The sequence below is a fragment of the Furipterus horrens genome, unplaced genomic scaffold (assembly GCF_987537825.1).
Source record: "Furipterus horrens unplaced genomic scaffold, mFurHor1.1.pri manual_scaffold_8, whole genome shotgun sequence".
Classification (NCBI taxonomy): Eukaryota; Metazoa; Chordata; class Mammalia; order Chiroptera; family Furipteridae; genus Furipterus; species Furipterus horrens.
In genome coordinates this window covers 28,705,960-28,729,198 of record NW_028327178.1, presented here as the reverse complement: position 1 = coordinate 28,729,198, position 23,239 = coordinate 28,705,960, and the positions used below count along the sequence as shown (strand labels likewise).

The 23,239-nt window shown below is 40.8% G+C and overlaps 2 protein-coding genes across 10 annotated transcripts in view; one reads left to right on the top strand and one right to left on the bottom strand.

Annotated features, from left to right (window-relative positions):
• The window catches only part of LOC150002669 (uncharacterized), a 47,397-nt gene extending 24,358 nt beyond the window's left edge, over nt 1-23,039 (bottom strand). For 7 of the 9 annotated variants that reach the window (XR_016512715.1, XR_016512713.1, XR_016512714.1 and 4 more), the window contains exons 1-2: nt 22,628-23,039; nt 22,376-22,521 (exon numbers count right to left, since the gene is read on the bottom strand). Coding sequence is in view for 3 of the 9 variants with exons in the window: in XM_090285665.1 (XP_090141791.1) it covers nt 22,376-22,521; nt 22,628-22,717 (236 nt within the window). In the remaining 6 variants the exon portion in view is untranslated. Of the gene's footprint in view, nt 1-22,375; nt 22,582-22,627 lie in introns of those variants that run through there. The other 2 variants (XR_016512717.1, XR_016512716.1) reach the window with 2 other exon arrangements.
• MAPRE2 (microtubule associated protein RP/EB family member 2) overlaps nt 22,467-23,239 on the top strand; it is a 146,104-nt gene continuing 145,331 nt past the window's right edge. Inside the window, exon 1 of the mRNA XM_090285663.1 lies at nt 22,467-22,587. The gene's annotated coding sequence lies outside the window, so the exon portion shown is untranslated. The remainder of the gene's footprint in view (nt 22,588-23,239) is intronic.

Here is a 23,239-nt window from a genome sequence, read left to right as displayed (position 1 = left end):
ACAAAGTAACCAACCCATCAGCAAATGAAACGCAGAAAACCTATAAAATGTGTGACTTCAATCTACAGGGAAATTCTGACCTGCTGAGCTAATAGCTCCCAGTCAGCTCACTTACCTGCTCTTTTTATCTTAAACTCATTGGGAAATTTTCCAAAATTTCCATAAAGGTAGGTCATTTATTCATTCTGTCACTTATATCAAGGAATAGAATGCCTATTAAGAGACCTAGAGAAAATGTCATTCATCTTCCACCACCTACCCAAACATTCAGGATAGGTGATACTCTTATTTTTTAATGTCATTAATAAAAACACTGGTGCATTTTAAACAGTAAAGAGTATCATTCAACCATCTCTGGGATGGTGAGGCATTCTTGTCTTTGCCCGGTTCAGTATAATTTAATAATAAATATTATAAATGTTAATGTCTCTTTATCTAAAAGTAAATGACTTAAGAGCTTTTATTCATTTTCACTTTATTTTTGAAACATTTCTAGCCTACAGACCAAAACAGAAAAAAGTTTAAATTCCTATGTCCCTGCCACCAAAATTAAACATGTAAACTTTTTACCATTTTTGCTTCAAACTTTATATCTATCCATCTATCTACCCAAGCCCCTCTCTCATCTTTCCCCTTCTTCCACAGAAGTAGACCACGTTTTAAAGTTTATGTACATCATTCCCATGAACAAGGACGAGGAGGAGGAACAGTAGGAAAAGAGAAGAGACAATACAAAAGGAGGAGCAGGAAATAGAGAAGGAGGTGTCTTCTTATTTTCCAAATTTATTACAAAGAGAATATATTACTTTGTAAAAAGAAAAATCACTTTTACAATAAAAATTGAAACTATAATATTATCATTTGTTTCAAGGAGTGTAGATGGAAAATATTTTTGAAAGATTGTCACAGTTTAGAATAGGCAAAAAAATAAAAAGGGGCCTTGATCTAAATTTCACACCTTAAAAAATATTTAACTCAAAATAACTTGTAGATCTAAATATAAAGTTTAAAACCATAAAACTTTTAGATAAAAACATGAGAAAAACTTCATGACCTAGAGTTAGACAAAGAGTTCTTAGACACGACATTAAAGACTATTTCTAAGGGGAAAAAAATCAATAAATTAGACTTCTTGAAAACTAAAAACTTTGCTCTGAGAAAGACTCTGTTAAGAAAATAAAAACACAGAGCACAGACTGGGGAAAAAATACTCACAAATTATATACCTGACCAAAGGCTTGTTTCCAAAACATATAAAGAAGTTTCTAAACTAAGCAGTAAATAAATAAACAACCCAATTAGAAATTAGACAAAAGACAAGCAGGCATTTTACCAGACAGTATATGAATGGCAAGTAAGCACATGAAAAGAGCTTCAATATCTTTAGCAATAAGGAAAATGCAAATGAAAGTGACAAGGAGATACCATTACATACCTACTAGGGTGGCTAAGATAAAAAAATACTGATAATACCAAGTGCTGGGAAAGTTACAGAGCAACTCTGCCCTTTTGTTACTACTTCTTATGAGTCTTAAACTGTTTCAAAATTAAAATTTATTTAATAAAAAGTGGTAAGAGCAGAAGCCTGATTGCAGGACTGCTAAGGGAAAGGGAAATGAGAAAGTGGAATCAATGAGTAAAGATCACTCTGGAAAATTATCTGACTAGTTATCTTCACAGAACATGGCCATCGACAGTGGAACCTGGGCAGGCAAATCCCAAGATGGGGAGCAACAGCCTGTACCAGCATAGTGCTGAAGAACATGAACTCCAACTTCTTAGGATTGACACTAACTCAAACATCTAAAAGTTGTGTGACCTTAAGAAACAAAACTGTGCCTCAGTTTTCTCCTCTGAAGACAGGAAAAATAGAATCCATTTTGAGGACTAAATGGGAAACACTGTTCATATAACATTCAATACATTTTAACTTATTTGTTATGATACTTAACCTAGATTTTGCCTAGAATATAAGGTATCAAAGTATCTTAATTAATTTGTTTTCTCTTCCACTACTACCACCATTTTCAAAAATTCTTTCTCATTACATCCTGATCCCTATTCCCATCTGCCTTTTCTATATAGATATTCTATATAACTTGTATTTTTTAATGATTTTTATTTTCACTCTAAATATTTTAAATTTTTTCAAATGTAGCTATCTAAAACTGATCTTTTAAAAGTAAGTGCATTTTAAAGTAAAATTTAAACAAATTATATTAACTTATTATATATGTATGGGTGAATTTACATAAAATTGGTATAATTAAAAATACCAGTTATAAATATCATGAAAAAAGAAACATTTACCCAAGATGATTACACCATAAGGAGATAGATTAGAAGATTATAGGCTGACTTTTTCTGTAGGAGGTGAAAAAAAAAATTTTTTGGTCTTTCAAGGAATCACTCCTATTAACAAAGAGCATGCTTTTTTAACCCCCAAAGCCCCATACTGTTAGGAACCATTAAGTATGATTTAAGTTTTCAGTGGATTAATTCAAACTTTTCACCAATAAATTATTCATATTTTTCCTGTAATAATGACTAATGGAATATGTAGGAAGTATGGAGTATATTCACATTTTGATGGTTATTTTTATCAGAACACTGAAAGCACCTATTCTTAAACATTTATCAGTGGACTACATTAAAATTGGTAGCAGACAAAAGAAACAAGAGAAGAATTATTATCTAAAATCCTGAAGTAGAGAATGATGTGGTTATATTGGACTTCTGGTCAAGATGGAGGCATAGGTAAACACGCTCACCTCCTCATACAACCACAGAAAGAATTACAACTAGACCTCAAAACAAATAACACCCAGAACTGTCAGAAAATCAAGCTATATGGAAGTCCGACAACCAAGGATTTAAAGAAGCCACATTCATCCAGGTAGGTAGGAGGGTTGAAGATGCAGAGATGGGGCAGAGAGGCATAGAGACATGGTATGGTGTGGCGCAGAGAGGCAGCAGGCAGTGGAACAGGCAATCCCACATTCACGTGTGGTGGATAAAAATCAGGAGAGATACCTTGGGAGCAAGTGATCCCAGCCCAAGAACAGAGTGCACAGCCCAGGGTTCCAGTGCCAGGAAGAAAAATTCTCATAACTTCTGCCTGTGAAAACCAGTGGGCGTTAGGGCAGTGGAAAAACTGCCGGATTTTCAGGACACTCTGCTTAAAGGGCCTGCACAGACTTGGAACATACACAGAACAAGCCCCTCTGGGATTCAGCACCAGAGCAACAGCTGGAAGGGCTCCAGTTGAATACGGGAAGTGAGTAAAGTGACTGGAAACAGAGTGAGTGCTGGGAAAACCTCCAGAAGTCAAGCAGTGGCATTGCCCCCTCTCCAAGCCATCCCCCCACACAGAGCCACAAAGCAGTGAAGTGGGTTGCTCCACCCTGGCGATTACCTAAGCCTCTCACCCATACAATGTACAGGTGCCTTTTCTATAATAGGCCACACTACTAAGACAGGAGTCAAAGCAACTCTACCAAATACCTAGAAACAAACACAGTGAGGCTGCCAAATTGAGGAGATAAAGAAATATGGCCCAAATGAAAGAACAGAACAAAACCCCAGAAAAAGACCTAAACAAACTGGAGATAACCAACCTATCAGATGCAGAGTTCAAAACACTGGTGATCAGGATGCTCAAAGAACTCATTGAGTAGGGCAACAACACAAAAAAGACCCAGGAAGAAATGAAGGTTACACTAAGTGAAATAAAAATCTACAGGGAACTAACAGTGGAGGGGATGAAGCTGGGATTCAAATTGACAATTTGGAACATAAGGATGAAATAAGCATTCAACCAAAACAGCAAGAAGAAAAAAGAATTAAGAAAAAAAAAAGAATACGGTATAAGGAGCCTCTGGGACAACTCCAAATGTACCAACATTAGAATCATAAGGATGCCAGATGGAGAAGAGGAAGAAAAAGAAATTAAAAACTTACTTGAAAAAAATAATGAAAGAAAACGTCCCTAATTTGGTGAAGGAAATAGACATACAAGTCCAGGAAGTACAGAGTCCCAAACAAGTTGGATCCAAAGAGGACCATACCAAGACACATTATAATTAAAATTCCAAAGGCTAAAGAGAGAATCTTAAAAGCAGTAAGAGAAAAGCAGAGAGTCACCTACAAAGGATTTCCCATAAAATTGTCAGCTGACTTCTCAAAAGAAATGGAGGCAAGAAGGGACTGGCAACAAGTATTCAAAGTGATGAAAAGCAAGGACCTACAACCAAGATTACTCTATCCAGCAAAGCTATCATTTAGAATTGAAGGGCAGATAAAGTGCTTTTCAGACAAGGAGTTCCTCATCACCAAGCCATTATTACATGAAAAGTTAAAAGGACTTATTTAAGAAAAAGAAGAAAATCAAAACTATGAACATTAAAATGGTAACAAGTTCACAGCTATCAACCACAGAATCTAAGAAAAAACAAACTAAGCAAACAACCAGAACAGGAAAAGAATCAAAGACATGGAGATCATTTGGAGGATTATCTGGGAGGGGGAAGAGGGAGGATGGGGGGAAAAGGTGCAGGGATTAAGAAGCATAATTGGTAGGAACAAAATAGACAGGGGGATATGAAGAATAGTATAGGAAATGGAGAAGCTAAAGAACTTATATCCATGACCCATGGGCATGAACTAATGAGGAGGGGATTGCTGGAGGGAAGGGGGAAAAATTAGGACAACTGTAATAGCATAATCAATAAAATAGTTTTAATAAAATCTCAATAAAAAAGAATGATGTGGTTATGACTAATTAATATAATGCTATACACACAGGAAAGTCTGATATGCATGCCTAATATTTTATGAACTAGAGGTAAGTGTTTATTAAATCAATGTTAAAGGCCTAAGTACATAACATGCTGGGTCACACATATTTAAATTTTAAGAGCACATTCCAAATGACATATGCACTGAAATATTCATGGAATATAAAAAAGCAGCAGTGTATTGTCATGTTTTACTCTTCCTCATACTTTGGAGGGGCTACAAGCACATTCTCCTAAGAGGTAAATGAAGAATTAATTATAGCAAAGTGGCAATGCAGCCATAGGACTATGTACATTGTGAGTGAGAAGAAGGTGATACCTGTCCAGCATGGCCCAGTGGTGGAGACCACAAGGCATCTGTTTTGCCCACTGTGTACCAGCTTGAGGCAAATGCATGTCAGTAATGCCAGTGCATATGAAGCAGAAGACCATTCAGAAACCACCCATTTCAGTTGATTTGAAGATGTACATAGTCCCCTGTGTTGGATTCCAAGTGAAAATTAAAACATATTGGTACTGTTTTTTACACCCAATCAGGTTATTCTAGTCTGAATAACAGACTTGTCAATTTAATAGTTTGGCTGTCCTCTGCCCTGAACGTGCTAACCAATTAATCTGTTTTCATCTAACAATTAGCCAAGGTACAAATACTGATTATGGTATATTATGGTATGGGTTTTGTTTTTGCCTTTTAAAAATATTTCACACCCAGAAAAGGAACTGAAATAGATGTTAGCTTTTCCTTAGAATCAGGTTGAGCTTTATCACTCTTATGAAAGCCTGTTAAGCAAGACTCATTTGCTCTCTGATTTCTAAGGTCCTAGTGAGATAACGAAGTGTGAGCCTCAGACCTGGATTATGTTCAGGAAAGGGTTTCAGGGAGGCTGTGATGATCATACAAAGAAGCTCCTCCAGGCTTGCTGCCCACATACCCAATATCATGACACAGAGAGCCGGGCAGGACTACAGACTCCCCAGTGAGTCTACTGATCTGAGAAAGTGGATAATAAAGCAGGTCTGTTCACATACCACCATGTAACTGGGCCAAGGCAACCAACTGGGATCACAGTTAATGCCTCATGTAAATTGGCTTCATGTAGACCAGGGGTCTAGCAAAGACTCAATTCATGGCAGAGTTTATACTTGCCAAAATATATCACTCTTATTGAGTAATCTCAGGGATCTCCATCACCCATCTGCACTCACTTAGAGATGCTCTAAAGTGGGGACAAGCTTCTTTCCAAATGAGAAGCATTGCCTGCCTAAGGAGATTTCATATCTATCTTCCAGCCTTCATATTTTATAGGACCCCTTGGAAGCTCTTCTCAGGGGTTCCCATTCACTTTTCTAACCATTCACAGCCCATCATTTCTTTCAGCAGCCAGTGATGTTCTGTTCAACACCTAATTTTATGGTGGAGTCACTAGCCCCACTTTTGAAGACAGAGACGCCTCTCCTTTACAAAGGTGTGAAGAGCCCCACCGTGTTATAACTGAGTTGGAGTCCTCTCTAGTACTGGTCCATGAGCAACCTGTAGGCAGCAACTGCAGGATTTGGCTTCTGTTATCTATAGTGCCCAGAAGAATGCTGTGCATACGAGATAACAACTGAGAGCATACATTTTAGTAAGTGGAAAACCTAATGCTTGACATGTTATTGTGAATAACTGCCAAGTGATTTTGGAAATCAGAAAAACTGATTCTCCTTTTTTTGTACACACACAAAAGATTATTTGTCTTGTTACTGCTGTTTAGTTAGAATACCTCACCACAATTAACTGTGCTTTCTTACTATATCTTCAGACTCTATATGTAATTAGAAAGTGGCTCAGACATAAAACTTCTAAAGAAGTTTTATTGACAACTCATATCAGGTTCCTCTGTTTAGACTTTAATGTTTACAAAACTTTAGATAGAAGTTTCAATATGGTCATCGCATTAACACAAGACCAGCCCTGGTTCATGCATTATCAGTAATAATTTCCTTAAATCTCTACCAGATGTGTTCTTTAGAAACAACTTAATTCAATAATGTTAAATATTAAAATAAAACTTTTCTATTTTCACTGTTACTCTTTTATGGTACCAGAAGGGTTCCAACCCTCTGTGCTAGATCATTTACTTACTCTAAAACAGGTATATTAATGCCCTATAACGCTAATTCCTCTCTAAACAAATCCCTGTCTATGTGCACATGACTCATCTTCTTTCCTTCCTCTAGTGATCCAAGGAAGATATTTTTTCTATTTCTTCATATTACATCTTGAAGTCTAATTAGCATAAGTAAAAATGAATAACTCAGCTTAAATAGTTCAGTTTAGCAAATCTGTCTTATCTGGCAAATTCACACTTATTACCCAACACCCTGAAAATGCCTTGGAGTTATTTAAAAGGCTTTGAAATTTTTTGAAAGTTTTGGATATTTTAATCCCTCAATATTCTTATTTTATATAAACACAAGAAATGCGTAGCCTAGTGAAGAGGAGGGTGTGGGGAAGAGTAATTAAACAAAACATAATAAATGTAGTTGAATGAGATGGGACTATAATTCCCAAGGCAAGCAGAGACTGTATAAAGCAAGTGAAACAAATTATGTAGTTACCTGGAGCATTACCCTGAATTCAGTCTAACTACTTTCTATCTTCTGATTTATAATTATTCCCCTATGCATTGTCTTTGCCTACTGCCTGTTATAATTTAGAAAAATGAAAATGTGAGATAGATCCCAAACCATTTTTAAATTCAGATCAAGCTAATAAAATACAATCATGCTTTAGCCTTTAGTTCTTGGGTAGTTCCTTATTGAATAATTTATAGCATGAATAAATAAGGTGTTTTAAAAACTAATTTATCACGGTGGCCTCAGTTCACCACTGCCATTGTTAATGGGAGAAATACATATATGTGAAGAGAAAAAAATTGTCAATCTAAAAGAGGCAAAAAACATCCAGGATGCAATTGATCTGGAGAAGTCACAGTAGGAACTGGCACAAAAGAGCCACTATCTTTTTGATGTCCAGAGGAATAACGTTGCTATGGCCTGGAAGGTTACTTGCCAGGAACAGCTGCATAGAGTATACAAGGAGGTAAAGAATGGCCTGAACTATCATATCTCAGTGCAGGTCATGATGTGTCAAAAGGAACAAGAGCACATGATGCAGAGCACCTCTGCGCAGAAGGAAAAGAAGACAGTTGCCAAGTGCATTGCAGGTCTAAAGCTGCAAAGAAGGCCCAAGCACAGCCAGATCTGGAAATGTATCTATCCCTATTGACACAGTCAACTAAATGAAAACTAGGCCATGTGACAAAATTTCTTTATCACCATCCACTGGAGTTACAGTTTACCCCACGTAAAAATGAAAAGCTTGAGTTTCATCCAGGGAGAGAATTAAAACAATCTATTGATGAGTGACATGTTTCCTGTACTCCTTGCTCTGCATTTTGATTTGTTCCATGATCACTTTTGAATAAGCAGTTTGCTTTTAATAAAATTTGATACCTGACTAAAGACTACCAGGTTATAGTTTAAATTTGTAATAAATTCTACCATCTTGCAATAAAGTGACAGCTGAAACAGGAAAAAAGGTAATCCCTATTTGTTGAAAAACTAGGAGAAAAAACTGTGTATTAGCAGAAACATGGTTGCAAAATAAGACTTAGTGTAACTGAAAATCCAGAGGAAGGACAGACGTTAAGGTTGGTTTAATACAGGGACTGAAGGCAATCTCAAGAGCAGCTTCTTTCTGTCTCACTGTTCTGCCTTCCATGGTGTCAGCCTTCTGGAGACAAGCTTCCTTTGTGGTATCAGTTCCAGGTTTTCCATCTGTACCCTTACAGTGCACTAGAGATAGGGCTTCTATCCTAGCACTCCAGGCAAGAATGCTAAAATTCACCAGCACTGCTAAGATCATCTAAGCCATCTCATCTCACTGTACCTGGACTGTCACTGTTGCTAGGGAAAAGAAAATATGCCTGAAAAGTACATGGACTGAACAGGGAAGGAAGTATGTTAATACCTAACTGGAAAAGCTGCCTGTTGTGAGAAGTAAAAGGAAGGAGGGGGGATTGCTTGAAAGCTGTTATGTAATTTTATATGTCAATTTGTCTAGGCTATGAGGCCCAGTTGTTTGTTCAACCACAAGTCTAGATGTTGCTGTGACAGTATTTTTTAGATGTGATTAAAATAATTTCCCTTCATCATGTGTGTGAATGAGGTTTCCCAAAGAAGAAGGAATTCTCAATATTTCAATGCCAACTCTTCAGCCTTCAGCCTTTACATTTCAGATTTGTCATTCCCTATAGTCATCCTGCAATAGCAAGAGCCAATTCCTTAAAATCCATTTCTCTATCTCACTCCTTCCCTCTCCCTCTCTCTAGATATAGAGACAGAGACACATACAAAAGAATATAAATTCCCTGTAATCCAGGACTACCACCACTTTAAAATATTTTCTCCAACGTCATTTATTTATTTACTTTTCCATACATAGAAATATATGGACACATTTTACTGAAGTGACATCATCCTGAATATACAAGATTTCAAAACTTTTGAATCTTGACTTTGTCTCTTAATATGTTAAAGTGATCATTTTTCCATACCTAAAAATATTTTAATGTGATTTTTTTTTCAGCAGTTACCAAAAACTGTATCACATAACTCAACCATAATCAGTTTAACTATTTGACTATTTTGGGCTTTTTGATGATTTCATTTTATTATTTGTATACTCAGCCCTCTCTTCTGATGTGAGGATCTAGCAGGGCCCTGCCTCTGGAATCTGAGATCTCTACCAGTCAGGATCAAAAGTGTTACCTCTAAACTCATCAAGTTGTATACATTAAACATACAACTTTTCACATTTTGCACTTGGTTCCACTTGGTGCAGGACAGAGCTCATTATGAATAAATAGTATGCCGCCAATTCAGTCTTTAGCGACAGTGAGTCTGTCCTGGGATCAAAAAATATCACTATTGTGGAGATAACCATGAAGATCTGTACCCACCATAGAGGTCTTCGTGGCAGTGGTGTGGACTCCTGGACCCTGCTCCTATGCCATTATCAGTATTAAGAGCACACATTTTTTTTTTCAGGTAACATGAAATGTTTGCCATTTGTCCAAAATTTGTTTAATTTTATAAGGTCCTCATAAGAGTGAAAAAACAACAAAGAAAATAAAAGGAAGAAGAGTTATGAAGGGGCCTTTGTGGACTCTCAATAAGAGCATATTCTGCATTCTATATTCACTGAGTCACACTCCTAATTATGAGCTTAAACTAAATGTGCGTTCTGAGCAGTGAACAGAATGGATGTTCCTGAAAAACAAAGAAACACATGGTAGCATGGGAAACCATGTTAGCATTTCTTCCAAGCACAACTGACTGGGGAGTTTCAGGGCCTGACGTTCCCAGCACTACAGATTCCACTCTCCATTGTCCTCATGTGAGGAGATGTGATCCAAGTCCCCAGAGCCAGCGTGCACTCCCAGCTGCGGATTTCTCGGAGATGGTTATGTGGCAATTTTCCCAATTACTCCTTTCAGATTTTAGATGGGGGAAAAACAGTCATGAAATTGTGATAATAATAGCAAGAGTTAATTTGTGGATTTGGTTAAATGCTATTTTAGCAATGCCTTGAAATGTAGCATATGATTAGTGCTTCGCTGGTACAGATAGTCATGGTCTTCAAGAAATTGATTTTTAGTTCTCCTGTTCTATTATTTTAATATATTTTATTTTTATTTATTTACTTATTTGCCATATTCTAGAGAGAACTTTTGCTTATGAGTGCTGGGTTGTATTTTTAAGACTAAACTTAACCTCCCTACCTATATATTTCTGGAAGACTTACATAAGATATGTTTGTGGCCTTTAGTATATCTGCAAGCTAAAAGATTGAAAGGACTTTTTCTCCTAGATGCTGAAAGGTTAAAACGTTTTGTATGTATCAAAATAACTATCTCACAATGAACTTATATTAAACTGAGTTTTAATAAATAGATGGAGTTGCTAAGTTACAGGAAAATAAAACAATATGGTAAGATTTAAATTTTAAAAAAATAGAAAGGGAGATGACTCAAATCAAGACATTAAGGAGTCTGTTCTGTTCCTTATACTTATGTATTTATTTAATCATTTAGAGATATTTATTTGTCATCTATCATGTCCCAGGAACAGTTCTACACACTAGAGATAGAATAGTAAACAAAATGGACAAAAATTTTGCCCTCATGGAGCTTCCATTCTAATGGAGAGAAATTTCTGCATTAAAATTAACTCAATTTTAATAAAGAAGAGTACATAACTACTTGAGATGATAAATAATACAATGCCATAAAACCATGAAATTGCAAATTTAAATAAATATCTATTGTGTGCGGCGCACCTGAAGCCAAGCTGTATTGACTCTGTCTTTCCCCTTGGATCCTTCAGCTGCGAAGAGAGGGGGGGTCTGCTGCATGGGCAACAGCTGGCCCTCCATATCACCCTGCCCAGGCTTTGTAGCTTCACTGGAGAGGACACTCCAGCGTCATCGCAAGATGTCGACTTAACACGGGAGGAGACAGTTACCGGTTATAAGCTCATCCGATTGGCGAAGGAAGCGAGCGCCAGGGGTCTCCTCTGACGGTGGGAGAGGTCATCGCACCTCACTGGACAGCTACCGCCCGCCTCAAGCTGGGCAGCCCCCAGCCAATTAGGTGCCGTCTTGCCATGGCTCACCTGCCCCACTGGGTGCGTGGGGATCAGAGAGGCGTCTCTTGAAAAGTGGGCCACAAAACTCTCACACCAGGCAATTCCAAGCAAACAACAAGAAAGAAGCCTCCAGCTCTTCGCCTCGCTAGCTGGAACATCAGGACCATGTGTCCCGGACTTACTGCAGACCTTCCGTGGATCAATGGTGCCAGGAAAACCGCCGTCATCGACAGGGAACTGGCACGACTAAACATCGACATTGCGGCTCTACAGGAGACCCGGTTGGCCGACAACGGAACTATCAGAGAAACCAACTACACCTTCTACTGGCAAGGGAAGTCTCCGGACCAACCAAGACAGCACGGTGTTGGGTTCGCTGTGAAGAACACGCTTGTTAACTCCATAGAGCCACCCACAGGAGGCACAGAGAGATTACTTACCCTCCGATTGTCAACAACTTTTGGCCCAGTCAGCATTCTTAGCGCGTACACCCCAACCCTCTGCGCCACCACCGAAGAGAAAGAACAGTTCTACCATGCACTGGACGAAGCGTTATCCAAGATCCCCAGAAGTAACGCTCTTTATCTCCTTGGAGACTTCAACGCAAGAGTAGGAGCCAACCACATGGCCTGGCCCACCTGCCTCGGAAACTTTGGGAGAGGAAAGATCAATGAGAATGGTCAGCGACTGCTTGAGCTTTTGTGTCACCACGGCCTGTGCGTGACAAACACATTCTTCAAGTGCAAAGAGATCCACCAGGTGTCATGGAGGCACCCCCGCTCCCGCCACTGGCACCAGCTTGACCTCGTCATCACCAGAAGAACGGATATTGGCAGCACCCTCCTCACCCGCAGCTACCACAGTGCAGACTGCGACACGGACCATGCCCTCGTGGTAAGCAAGGTGCGCATAATGCCGAAGAGGTTGCACCACTCCAAGATGAAGGGTCGCCCACGCATCAACACCAGTTGTGCCAGCAACCCAGTTAAGACCCAGCAATTCATCAACAGGATGGAAGATGCACTTGGCGAGGGAGTGGCGGCAGATGACATTATCGAATCCAATTGGCCACGTCTCCGCGACGCCATATACAACTCCGCCATTATTGCTTACGGGAAGAAAGAGCAGAAGAACGCTGACTGGTACGAGGCTCACTGGGAAGAAATGGAACCCGTGATCGAGGCTAAGAGGAAGGCCCTACTGGCTTACAAGGCCACGCCCACTCCCAGTACACTTCAAGCTCTACAGGCTGCCAGGAACAAAGTCCAGAAGACCACCCGCCACTGTGCCAACACCTATTGGCTAAACCTGTGCAGAACCATCCAGGAAGCCGCCGATGTAGGCAACGCATGAGGAATGTATGAGGGTATCAAGAAGGCAACAGGCCCAATCCCCTCCAAGATCGCCCCCCTTAAGTCCAAGACAGGTGAGGTCATCACTGACCAGGAACAGCAAATGCGGCGGTGGACCAAGCACTACCTCGAGCTGTACGCAACGAAGAACACCGTAACAGACACTGCTCTTAACGCCATCCCAGACCTACCAGTCATGGAGGAGCTAGACACCCCACCTACTGCGGCAGAGCTCAGCAAAGCCATCGACCGCCTCGCTTGTGGGAAAGCACCAGGAAGCGACGGAATCCCTCCAGAAATCCTAAAGAGCGGGAAACCAGTCCTGCTACAGTCGCTCCACCATCTACTCTGTCTCTGCTGGAAGGAGGGTTACATCCCTCAGGATATGAGAGACGCCAACATTATCACCATGTACAAGAACAAAGGAGACCGCAGCGACTGCAACAACTACCGGGGCATCTCTCTCCTCAGCGTCGTCGGCAAAGTATTCGCCCGGGTCGCTCTTGCCCGCCTGCAGACCCTTGCTTCCCGCGTCTACCCAGAGTCCCAGTGTGGCTTCAGAGCTGGCCGATCAACAGTGGACATGATCTTCTCCCTACACCAGCTGCAGGAGAAGTGTCACGAGCAGCATAAACCACTCTACCTCGCCTTTATCGACCTCACGAAGGCGTTTGATCTGGTCAGTCGAAGCGGACTCTTCAGCTTGCTACGGAAGACTGGCTGTCCACCACATCTGCTTGCTGTGGTCATGTCCTTTCACGACAACATGCACAGCACGGTGTCCTACAACGGCGCAACCTCTGAGGCCTTCCCAGTCAGCAGCGGAGTAAAGCAGGGCTGCGTCCTCGTGCCTACGCTGTTCGGAATCTTCTTCTCCATGCTCCTCCAATACGCCTCTAAGGACTGCAGTGAGGGGGTCTTCATTCACACCAGATCCAATGGCAAGCTCTACAACCTGGCCCGTCTACGAGCCAAGACCAAAGTCAAAGAGGTGCTCATCCGTGAGATGCTCTTCGCTGACGACGCAGCCTTGACATCACACTCCGAAGAGGGACTCCAGCAGCTAGTCACTTGCCTTTCCCACGCATGCAAGGAGTTCGGACTAGCCATCAGCCTGATGAAGACGAACGTTATGGCTCAAGGCATGGGGACTCCCCCATGCATCACCATCGACGGATACACCCTGGAGGTTGTCAACGACTTCACTTACCTCGGGTCCACCATCTCGAGCTCTCTGTCAGTTGACTTGGAGGTCAACCGGAGAATCGCCAGGGCAGCCACAGTTATGGCCAAACTGAACTGGCGAGTGTGGAACAATTCCAGCCTCACTGAGAAAACCAGACTGCGCATCTACCAAGCCTGCGTACTCAGCACTCTCCTCTATGGCAGCGAGACGTGGACCACCTACGCAAGGCACGAAAGGAAACTCAACAGCTTCCACATGAGGTGCCTGCGACGCGTCCTGCATGTCGCCTGGCAGGATAAGGTTCCCAACACCGAGGTGCTGAAGCGAGCCAACATGAGCAGTTTGCATGCAGTTCTTAGTGAGAGACGCCTCAGGTGGCTCGGCCATGTCAAAAGAATGGATGCAGGCCGTATTCCCAAAGACCTCCTCTACGGCGAGCTAGCAGAAGGCCAGAGGATGACAGGGCGCCCAAAACTGCGGTTCAAAGACATCTACAAAAAGGATATAACACAATGCTCCATCAATCTCAACACATGGGAAGTTCAAGCAGACGACTGCCTAGCCTGGATGCTCGTGGTCAGGCAAGGTACGTCACGCGCAGAGGCTGCGTGCAACGAGGAGGCGGTCCAGAAAAGATCGAGGCGGAAGCAGCATCAACAGCAGCAACAACAGCCATCTGCCTTCACCTGTAACAAGTGCGGCAGGGATTGTCACTCCCGAGTCGGACTGCACAGCCATTCTCGGCGGTGCAGATAGACTCTCAAGAAGCTACGCCATCGTCTCTCGAGACGGACGGCTGCCGATGATGACGATGATATAATTATAGTATCTTATTTAATAGATAAATGGTTAGAAACAGAATTGTATGAAACCTGAAAATTAAACTGGTAAATTATCTGCAGGTTGTTACTAAGCATAAGGTAAGGAACTGGGGGAAGTTGCATGGTATGAAAGGCATCCTCATAACTCAGCAGGAACATGCTTTGACCTGTTGTTCAGTGAACAGCATGGGGGATATCACGCCAAGGTTTAACAATGCTCATGACTCCTGAAGAAGGGGTGTACAGCAGAACTAGAAGACATTCACAATTTCTACAGTGTAATAAAAGAAAATAAATGGTTTGAACAACAAGGTTTAAGATGTGAAAAGATAGAACACAGTACAGAGAGAGTATCAATCTTAAACCATAGTCTAGATAACACTGGAAAAATAACAAAATGGTAAACTAGCATGAATGTCCAATTAAAATTCTAAGATTGTTTTTTTGTGATGATGTCGTACCATCATGCAATAGTAAGCTGATTCTTAATCATTTTTATTACATTATGAATAATTTAAATGTTAAGCTGTTGTGTTAATTTGTCTTTAAATGGAGGGATGTTTTTTAAGACCAGCAGTTGTAGAAAGAGTTGCAGATTGAGAAATTAAAGCTACTATAAAATCTGTATCTCCAAGCTCTCTTGAGCCTCCTATATCACAAACACCCACTAGTCATCTCCCAGGAATCCCTTGGTCACCCCTTCTGGACCCTTGTCTCTCATCTTCCTCACCCAGTGACTTGTCTAAGTCATCTTCCAAAACACAAACTGGATCACAGACAACTTCACTCTAATATCGATTTTGACTTCCTTATGCCACCACACTCCTATAAGTGAAACATTTCTTATTTCACATACACATTCATTTATAAATTATATAGATTTACAACTAGTGCATTAATACATTGTACACATAAAAATATAATATTCTATTTCTTAATGGTAGACAAAATACTTTGCTATCACTAAAATGTTATTTAGTGAGAATAATGTGGTTGAATATGCTTCATAATCTCTGAAAAATTTTATTACCTTGTGATAAAGCAATTTAAAATCTGATTCTAAGTGCAGTTTATTTTGATGTTTGGTTTGATGGCTATAGTGCTGCAAAATACATCTCACAAAGAACCACATATACAAAGAGGAAGTCTATCATTGGATAAGCTTATGAAATTATGATACTCATTTTTCAAAATCATCCATGAATTTTGCAAGGGTTTTGTGAAAAGTCATAATATTTGTATTACTCATGTTATCTCCAACATTTAAAGTCATTTATCCATTTTATGAGACTTAGATTAATCAAGCTAGATAATATACATAAATCCATTTAATTGGTTACCCATAAACTACTAACAAGCTGCAGTTTGCTTTAAGAGTGAGTAAGGTTAGGACACCCCCTCAATTTTGTGGATCTCAACCATTCCTTCAGAATTCCATGTACCTGGTAAGTCCCTCTGTCTGTCTGATATGCAGACCAAGAATGGGCACCAATAATGGTCCATATGTTACTTATTAGTCAAGCCTAAGTACTTTCTCATATTTTCAGGTAGAAATCCAAGTTTTCACACTTTCCTCACATACCCCAGTGTATCATCTCATACAGCTCTAGTGTTCTCACCCCGTTTTGGAGACCACTGTCCAATGTATTACATCCAAACGTCTTCTCTGGACACACGAGGTCTTTCTTAGTCTGTCCTCAGTGACCTCTCAATTCCACATGCCCCAGCCTTCAGCCACACTGAGCTTCTCATTATTCTCAAATCTCTTATCATATCTTTGCTTTCACATTCCCTTTCTGGAATACTGTGCCTGCATACTCTGCCTCACCCCAAACCATCCTTACCTGGCTCCTTCTTCTTCATCCTTCAAGACCTAGCACAAATTAGAGCTCTTCTTTTATGTTCTTCTTGACTCTCCAGTGTTCTCTTAGCACTTTGCTCATATCTTTGAGGCCAAAGACCATTTGGGTAACTATAGCACCTAACAAAGTGCCCAGTTTAAAGCATCACAAAACCTTTTGTTGAATAAATTACATCTTAGAAAGGCTGAAGCAATTTTAAAATTTGAAAAGCCAAAGAATAACAAATCTCTAGTGAAGAATCAAAGACCATTAGAAAGAAGATTCTGAAAAGACAGAGAATCAATTACCTATTATCTCATACTGATTGACCAACTCATGGACAGGATATAGGGGAACTGCAAAGAAAATACAATTGGCAAATAATTTTTAATAAATCAAGAATACTTTTCAATTAAAAAATTGTCAGCACTGTCTCCCAGGAGATCCCAAGGTGAGATGGTAGTGATCCCGTTGGTCCCTAGAAAGCTATTTGGGCTTTGGTCTCCATGAAGTTGCAAAGGGAAACCTTTACAGATTTCATCTCTTGGCCTCAGAGACAAGCAAGGTAAGTTTTGGAGATAGCTTCACTCTTTAAAAAATAATTATAATCAACAGTATATTTAATTAAATATGCTGCCTTCAAAATGTACTGTGATTAAAAAAATACTGAATATGGAAATAGTAGATTCTTCTAAAACTATTCTATATTGGTTCTAAGCAGCATATATAAATATGTCTAATTTATTTCATTATATGTTATTTTTTTCAATGTGGTATAAAATCATAGACATTATCACACAGCGACTCACCTTGCATGAGCCAAAGTAACATTTTGCTCCTTTGCTGTTCATTAAGTATAACCTATGATGTATCCACCAATACATATTATATAATAAGCATATTCTCACCCTGCTATTCTATGTTTCCTTATGGAGGCAGCAGTTTTTGCCAGTGAACATAGCTAGAAATTAGGACTTGGTTGACTGATTTAAGGTCTCTTCTTAACTTCATCTATAAAAACATGATTACTTTTTAGGTAAGTCACAACTACTTATTCAGAAGAGCTCAAACAATGCTTTGAAGGTGGTATTGTTTTTTTTATTTCAACATTCAGTCCATGACAAGACACTTGAGTCATCACAGGGCCATGATTCCTGTGAAGTTGTCATCTTATGCCACTTTAATACTCATCTTAAGAAATATAATCATATTGTGGTAATGAACATTTCCATCTCAGTCTTACATGGTATTATAATACATTCAAAGTGGTTTACTGCAGTATATCTCTTGAAGTTATGATTTATTCTTAAGTGGTATCACAGCTTAGCAAGGACTCTGAGCTAAAAATAAATCAGATAAAATGAAAAGTGTATGAGCATACAGTTTAAAATATTAATTGATAAACTCTGCCTCTATTTTTTAGTACCTCGTGTTAATTATTTGTGGAGATGTGTGATTGAAGCTCTCAGAATATTAGCTTTAGGCAGATGCTGATGTTATGTAAAAATATTTATTTGGGAGCAGTTTTATGAGAGGTAAATATTTTTAAAAGGAAGACACTGATGGATGTGGGCAGAGACGACATAAAATTGTTGCGATCAAAAGCATTATTCAGTGTCCAGCAACACATTATAATATCTTACACCTAGCATTCTAGAGCTAACAGCATTCATCAATTATTTGTCTTTTAAGTACATGAAGTGTTGAGAGATGTCAAAAACAAGTTGACAGAATCTCTGCTATTTAGAGAAGGAGCAAAAAAACTTATAGAAAAACATAATTTTATTTTTTCATTTTGATATGAGTGCTTTCTTCCCCTTGTTTATGGACTGGTTTTTACTCATTAGGCTACATTTCAACATTCCCTTGAAGACAAGCAAATTATTTGCCAAATTCTTTGCCGAAAGCATAATTCAGACAATTATGGGGGGGAAGCATGAGATAACTTGATCTCATTGAAATATTTCATTCTTCATAGACACATATTCATTCCTCATGTGGAGAATAACCATCAATGTCAGCAAAACTAGCAAATTTTCTTGTGTTGATGAAACCTTACTTATTAGTGGTTGGTGTGTCCATTGGGGTATAGTCAAGATAGAAGATATTCCCTGGCTTCTGTGTCTGAGAAGAGTTTAGATGATCAATGCCTGGAGTCAACCGACCTTGGCTTAAATCATAAGGCGACCCTGACAGGCAGAGAGACAGAATTTTTCACTTTTAGGTATCTTTCTACATAACATTGTATAATAACAACAGTGGCAATGCCTCTCCAGACACTCCACATACAACTGAGTACCCTCCTCCAACTGGAATTCTGTGCTCACCACCTACTATAACTACACTGCTTTCAACTTGATTTAATCCCTTACCCCCTCATGTCAAATGGATCCCTGTGGTAGACATTACTTATGCTCCCCAAGATTTATTTTCCATTCCTTCTGAGTATATGCCCCTTAAAGTTAGGTGATGACCACTTGGCTTCCTTTGACCAGTGAAATGTGGGAAGTGATCTGTGTCATATCTAGAAGAAAGCATTTATGGTTTCATGTGCAGTTTTCCATCCTCTTCCATTGCTATGGTGCTCATGGAGAGGTCACAGGAATGAAGCATGCTAAAACGATGAACCACCCTAAGAGCTATCTGGGAGACTTTGCAGGAGCAGGAAATTAACTTATGTTGTATTAAGCCACTGAGTTTTCTTGTTTTTAATCCTCACCTGAGGACATTTTCTCATTGCTTTTTTTAGAGAGAGAGAAACATTGATCCAAGAGAGAAGCATCGACTGCTTGCCTCCCGTACGTGCCCGGGGACCTGGGATCATAAGCTGCAGGAACAGGGACCAAACCCACAACCTAGGTATGTGTCCTGGCTGGGAATTGAATCCACAACCCTTCAGTTACAGGACGATGCTTCAACCTTCTGAGCCACACCAGCCAGAGCAGCCACTGAGATTTTGATGGTGTTTGTTACAGCAGCATAATCTAGCCTACCCTGACTGATATAGTCTCACTGGCTCAATTCACACTGATCACCATTTATGCAGCAGCCCACAGCTGCATATGTGGATGATATTCCGGTAATTTGTTTTTATAAGTAAGTTGGCTCCAGTCACTGTTGAAGGCGAAATCTCATAGAAATATCTGGTAGAAGCAGGAAGGTAGCAAAAACACTCATACTATGTATCCCACCTCCTTTCCAAGCACCTGAAATAGTATTGAAGACTGCCCAATGCAAATAACCATTTTGATTTATTACCAAGGAAATATCAGTTTTATGGGAGGAGGGAGGAGCTTAATTTAGAGCACACTGAAACTTCTGGACTAGTGGGAAATTCAGTGGAAATGCCTAGCAAGTGATTGGTAATGCAGAGACGGAGCTTAGAAACAGGTTAAGAATGTAGGTATAGATTCTAAAGTAATCACACACTTGAAAATTAAACATAAGACATAAATAAATTTCCAAGGGAAATGGCAGAAAGTGAGAAAAATAAAAAAGCCAAGAAATTAGTCTTAAGAAACATTCATTCTTGGGGTGAGGGTGCAAAGAGAGGAGATTGAGGAAGGGAGATATGAGAACTATGGTGACAATGCCCATTCATTTTGAGAGCTAAGAATATCATATCTTCATTAATAAATTCATTTAAATTTAAATTTCAAAGTTTTTAATGAGGATAAAAAATGTACTACTCCTTAACAATCCATTTACTCTCTCAGATATTAAAATAGATTACCCATCTGACAGCCAGCTGGACATTATCTGTAATAAAAAGCAAAATTATTTTTTAATTCAATGTCACATAAGTAATTTATCAAGATTTAAAGTTTTGCAGATGAAACAGGAGAACTTTTAAAAAATATTTCAAAGTTCTTTAATAAACACATTTTGGGATATATTTTCTTTGCAGTTTGTTTTGTGGGGTTTCCCTGGTTAAACCTGAAAACTACCTTAAGTTGTTTTACAGATCCACGGCTATATGCTGACAGAAGAACTTAATGACAAAAAGAACAGATTAAAAACTTTTAAATTTTTCAAATGAAAATAGCTGTCATGTGGTGCTGAGAAAGAAAATGTAGGCGCTTCTGCTTCAGATATTTTCACATTTTGATCACAGATTGCTTTTCCAAGCCACTTCCCTCATGGTATAAACTATCTAGTTCAATGGAAACCATGTTCTCACAAACACCTTTTAGTGCTTTAATCTTTTTTCATAAAATTGTCTCCACTGATGCAGAGATCTCATTCTCCCAGTGCTAAGAGCAGGCAGAGCAGACCCCTGCCTCTCTATCACCATGACTGAGTGCAGGTCCCTGATCTTCCAGAAAGCAAGGTTCTTGCTCCAAACAGAACTTTTAAACATATATGATTTGCTCTGCATTTTAATCGTTCAATTGTTCAACAAACTTATTCTACATACCTGGCCCATGAAAGGCACTATGGGGGTGCGGCTGTCATTCTTGGGCTGGCTGCCTTAACCCCTGTGCCCACTGCACACACTACTGCCCCTGCGGGTATGCTGGGGTTTGTGCCCCTTTCCTCCCACAAGGATGACCTCGACAATTTCTAACCAGCACCTGTGTGTGCCAGGCACTACACTAGGTACTTCAGATGAGTTTTCTTGTTTAATTTTCAGCACTGAGGTGGGTATGAGTAACATCCCTGTTTTACAGCTTGAGAGGCTTAAATGTTAAGAAACTTGCCTAAGGTCACAGAGCTATTAAGTAATATAGTCAGGATTCAAAGTAGTTTGGCCAGTGCCAGATTGGATGCCCTGAGTATCGCTACTCAAAGTGTGGTCCTCAAACCAGTAGCACTGACATGACCTGGGAGTATTAGGCAGAATCTCAGGTCCAACCCCAGACCCACTAAATTAGACTTTGGTTTAACAAGGGCCCCTGGTGATCCCTCTGCACATTAAAGTTTGGGGAGCACTGGGCTGTTATCCAGCTATACAGACTTCACTTGAATGGACCCTGGGGAGATGAAGATCATCTTTTTCCTGAGTTGCAATTTGGAGGGTATGGGCAAGTATTATATGTGTTCTCCAAGGGCAAAAGGAAGGATTCGGACTACAGGTTCTTGCAGTTTCAAACACTGGGGATCAGCAAAGTTTGGGAGCACTTCCAAAAGCAGCAGATATTGAGCTGCTTCTTGACATTTTCTCAATTCATTTCATTTAAAATAGGTGCGGTTCCAAATGAACAGGTGCCCACAACAATAATCTGGAGTTAGCTTCTCAGCCTGGATCCTGTTTTCCAAATAGAATTCAAATATCAACATCACAAAAAAAAAAAAAAAGCAGATGTAAAACCTCAATAAAACTTGTTATTACCTTATTAATAATCGTATTATTCAGTTTAGAATTGTCTGGTGTAAACAATGTTCGTGACAAAACTAGCTTGCGTCTCATTATCAATTATTCCCCAGGTAAGAGTATAAACAATTGGTGTAAGAAAGCAGATGCAAGTCGCTTCCTGTGCAGTCCCCAGTTACAGATACATAATTTAGCGCTTCGTGTAGCCTTTTCAAACCCCTTCTCCGAGCCAGGCCGGCCTCCTCCCTCTCGGGTGTGGCCCAAAAGCCCAGCTCATTTCCCCAGTTGGCACTTTATGTCAGCAACTCACCCTAGGGTTCTAACCAGCGTGCCACCTACCAACTGACCACCGGTGGGTCACCTTGGACCTACCTGGACCTCTCCTCGGCTGGGGTCTCCACCCTACACCACCAGAAAGGGGTGGTGGCGCTGGCCGGGCTCTCGGGGGTGGACAAGCCGAGCAACGGCGGTGGCAGACGGTGAATCACGTGTGTTGGTGGGGGTGGAGCACGACCCGCCTGGTGGGTGGAGAAAACAAAGCCCCCAGCTGTCAGTAGAGGAAGGAAGCCACAGCGCTGGAGCAGGTGAGTCAAGTGCATTTAAAGCGGTACCGCCCTGGCTCACCCCAACACCCCTGCGCTGGCGTGGTCCCTCCCAGGCCAGGCACTGGCCTCGCCTCCTTCTGCCGGCGGGGCACTGCAGTCCTCCCGGCATCTGAGCCAGTGGGACCGGGGGTCTCCGAGCCCAGCAAGAAGTTGTGCAGGGGTCGGCGCCGCTCCGGGAGTGCTCTGCCGCGCTCCTGCGCTCTGTGGGGCCCCTGTACTGCACTCCCCGGGAAAGGGGAGGGAGTCTGGACTGCCACGCTGGCAGAAGCAAAGTGGACTGGCTCGGGAGTGAGGGCCGAGGACAGGGACACTTGGCGCTGGTGAAGAAGCGGCTCTTGCGGGTGTGCACCCGCAGCGCACCAACCTATAGACGCCAGACTTGGGAAGCAGGGCCTGAGAGCCGGGGGCGCTGGCAGAGGCTGCGCGCTTCGGGGCAGACCAGGAAGTGCAGTATGCTGGCGCCCGCCGGCAGGGGAGCAAACCCTGGACCCCCACCCCAGCTCCTGCCTCCAGCGCTTCCCCTCCGGTAGAGACCAGCCCCACCACTCCCCACTCCGACTCAGGCTCCCGCTTTGCACCCGGCGCCAGGAACTCGTTGCTGGGTCGGTGGGAAAAAGAGGGAGTTAGGAGT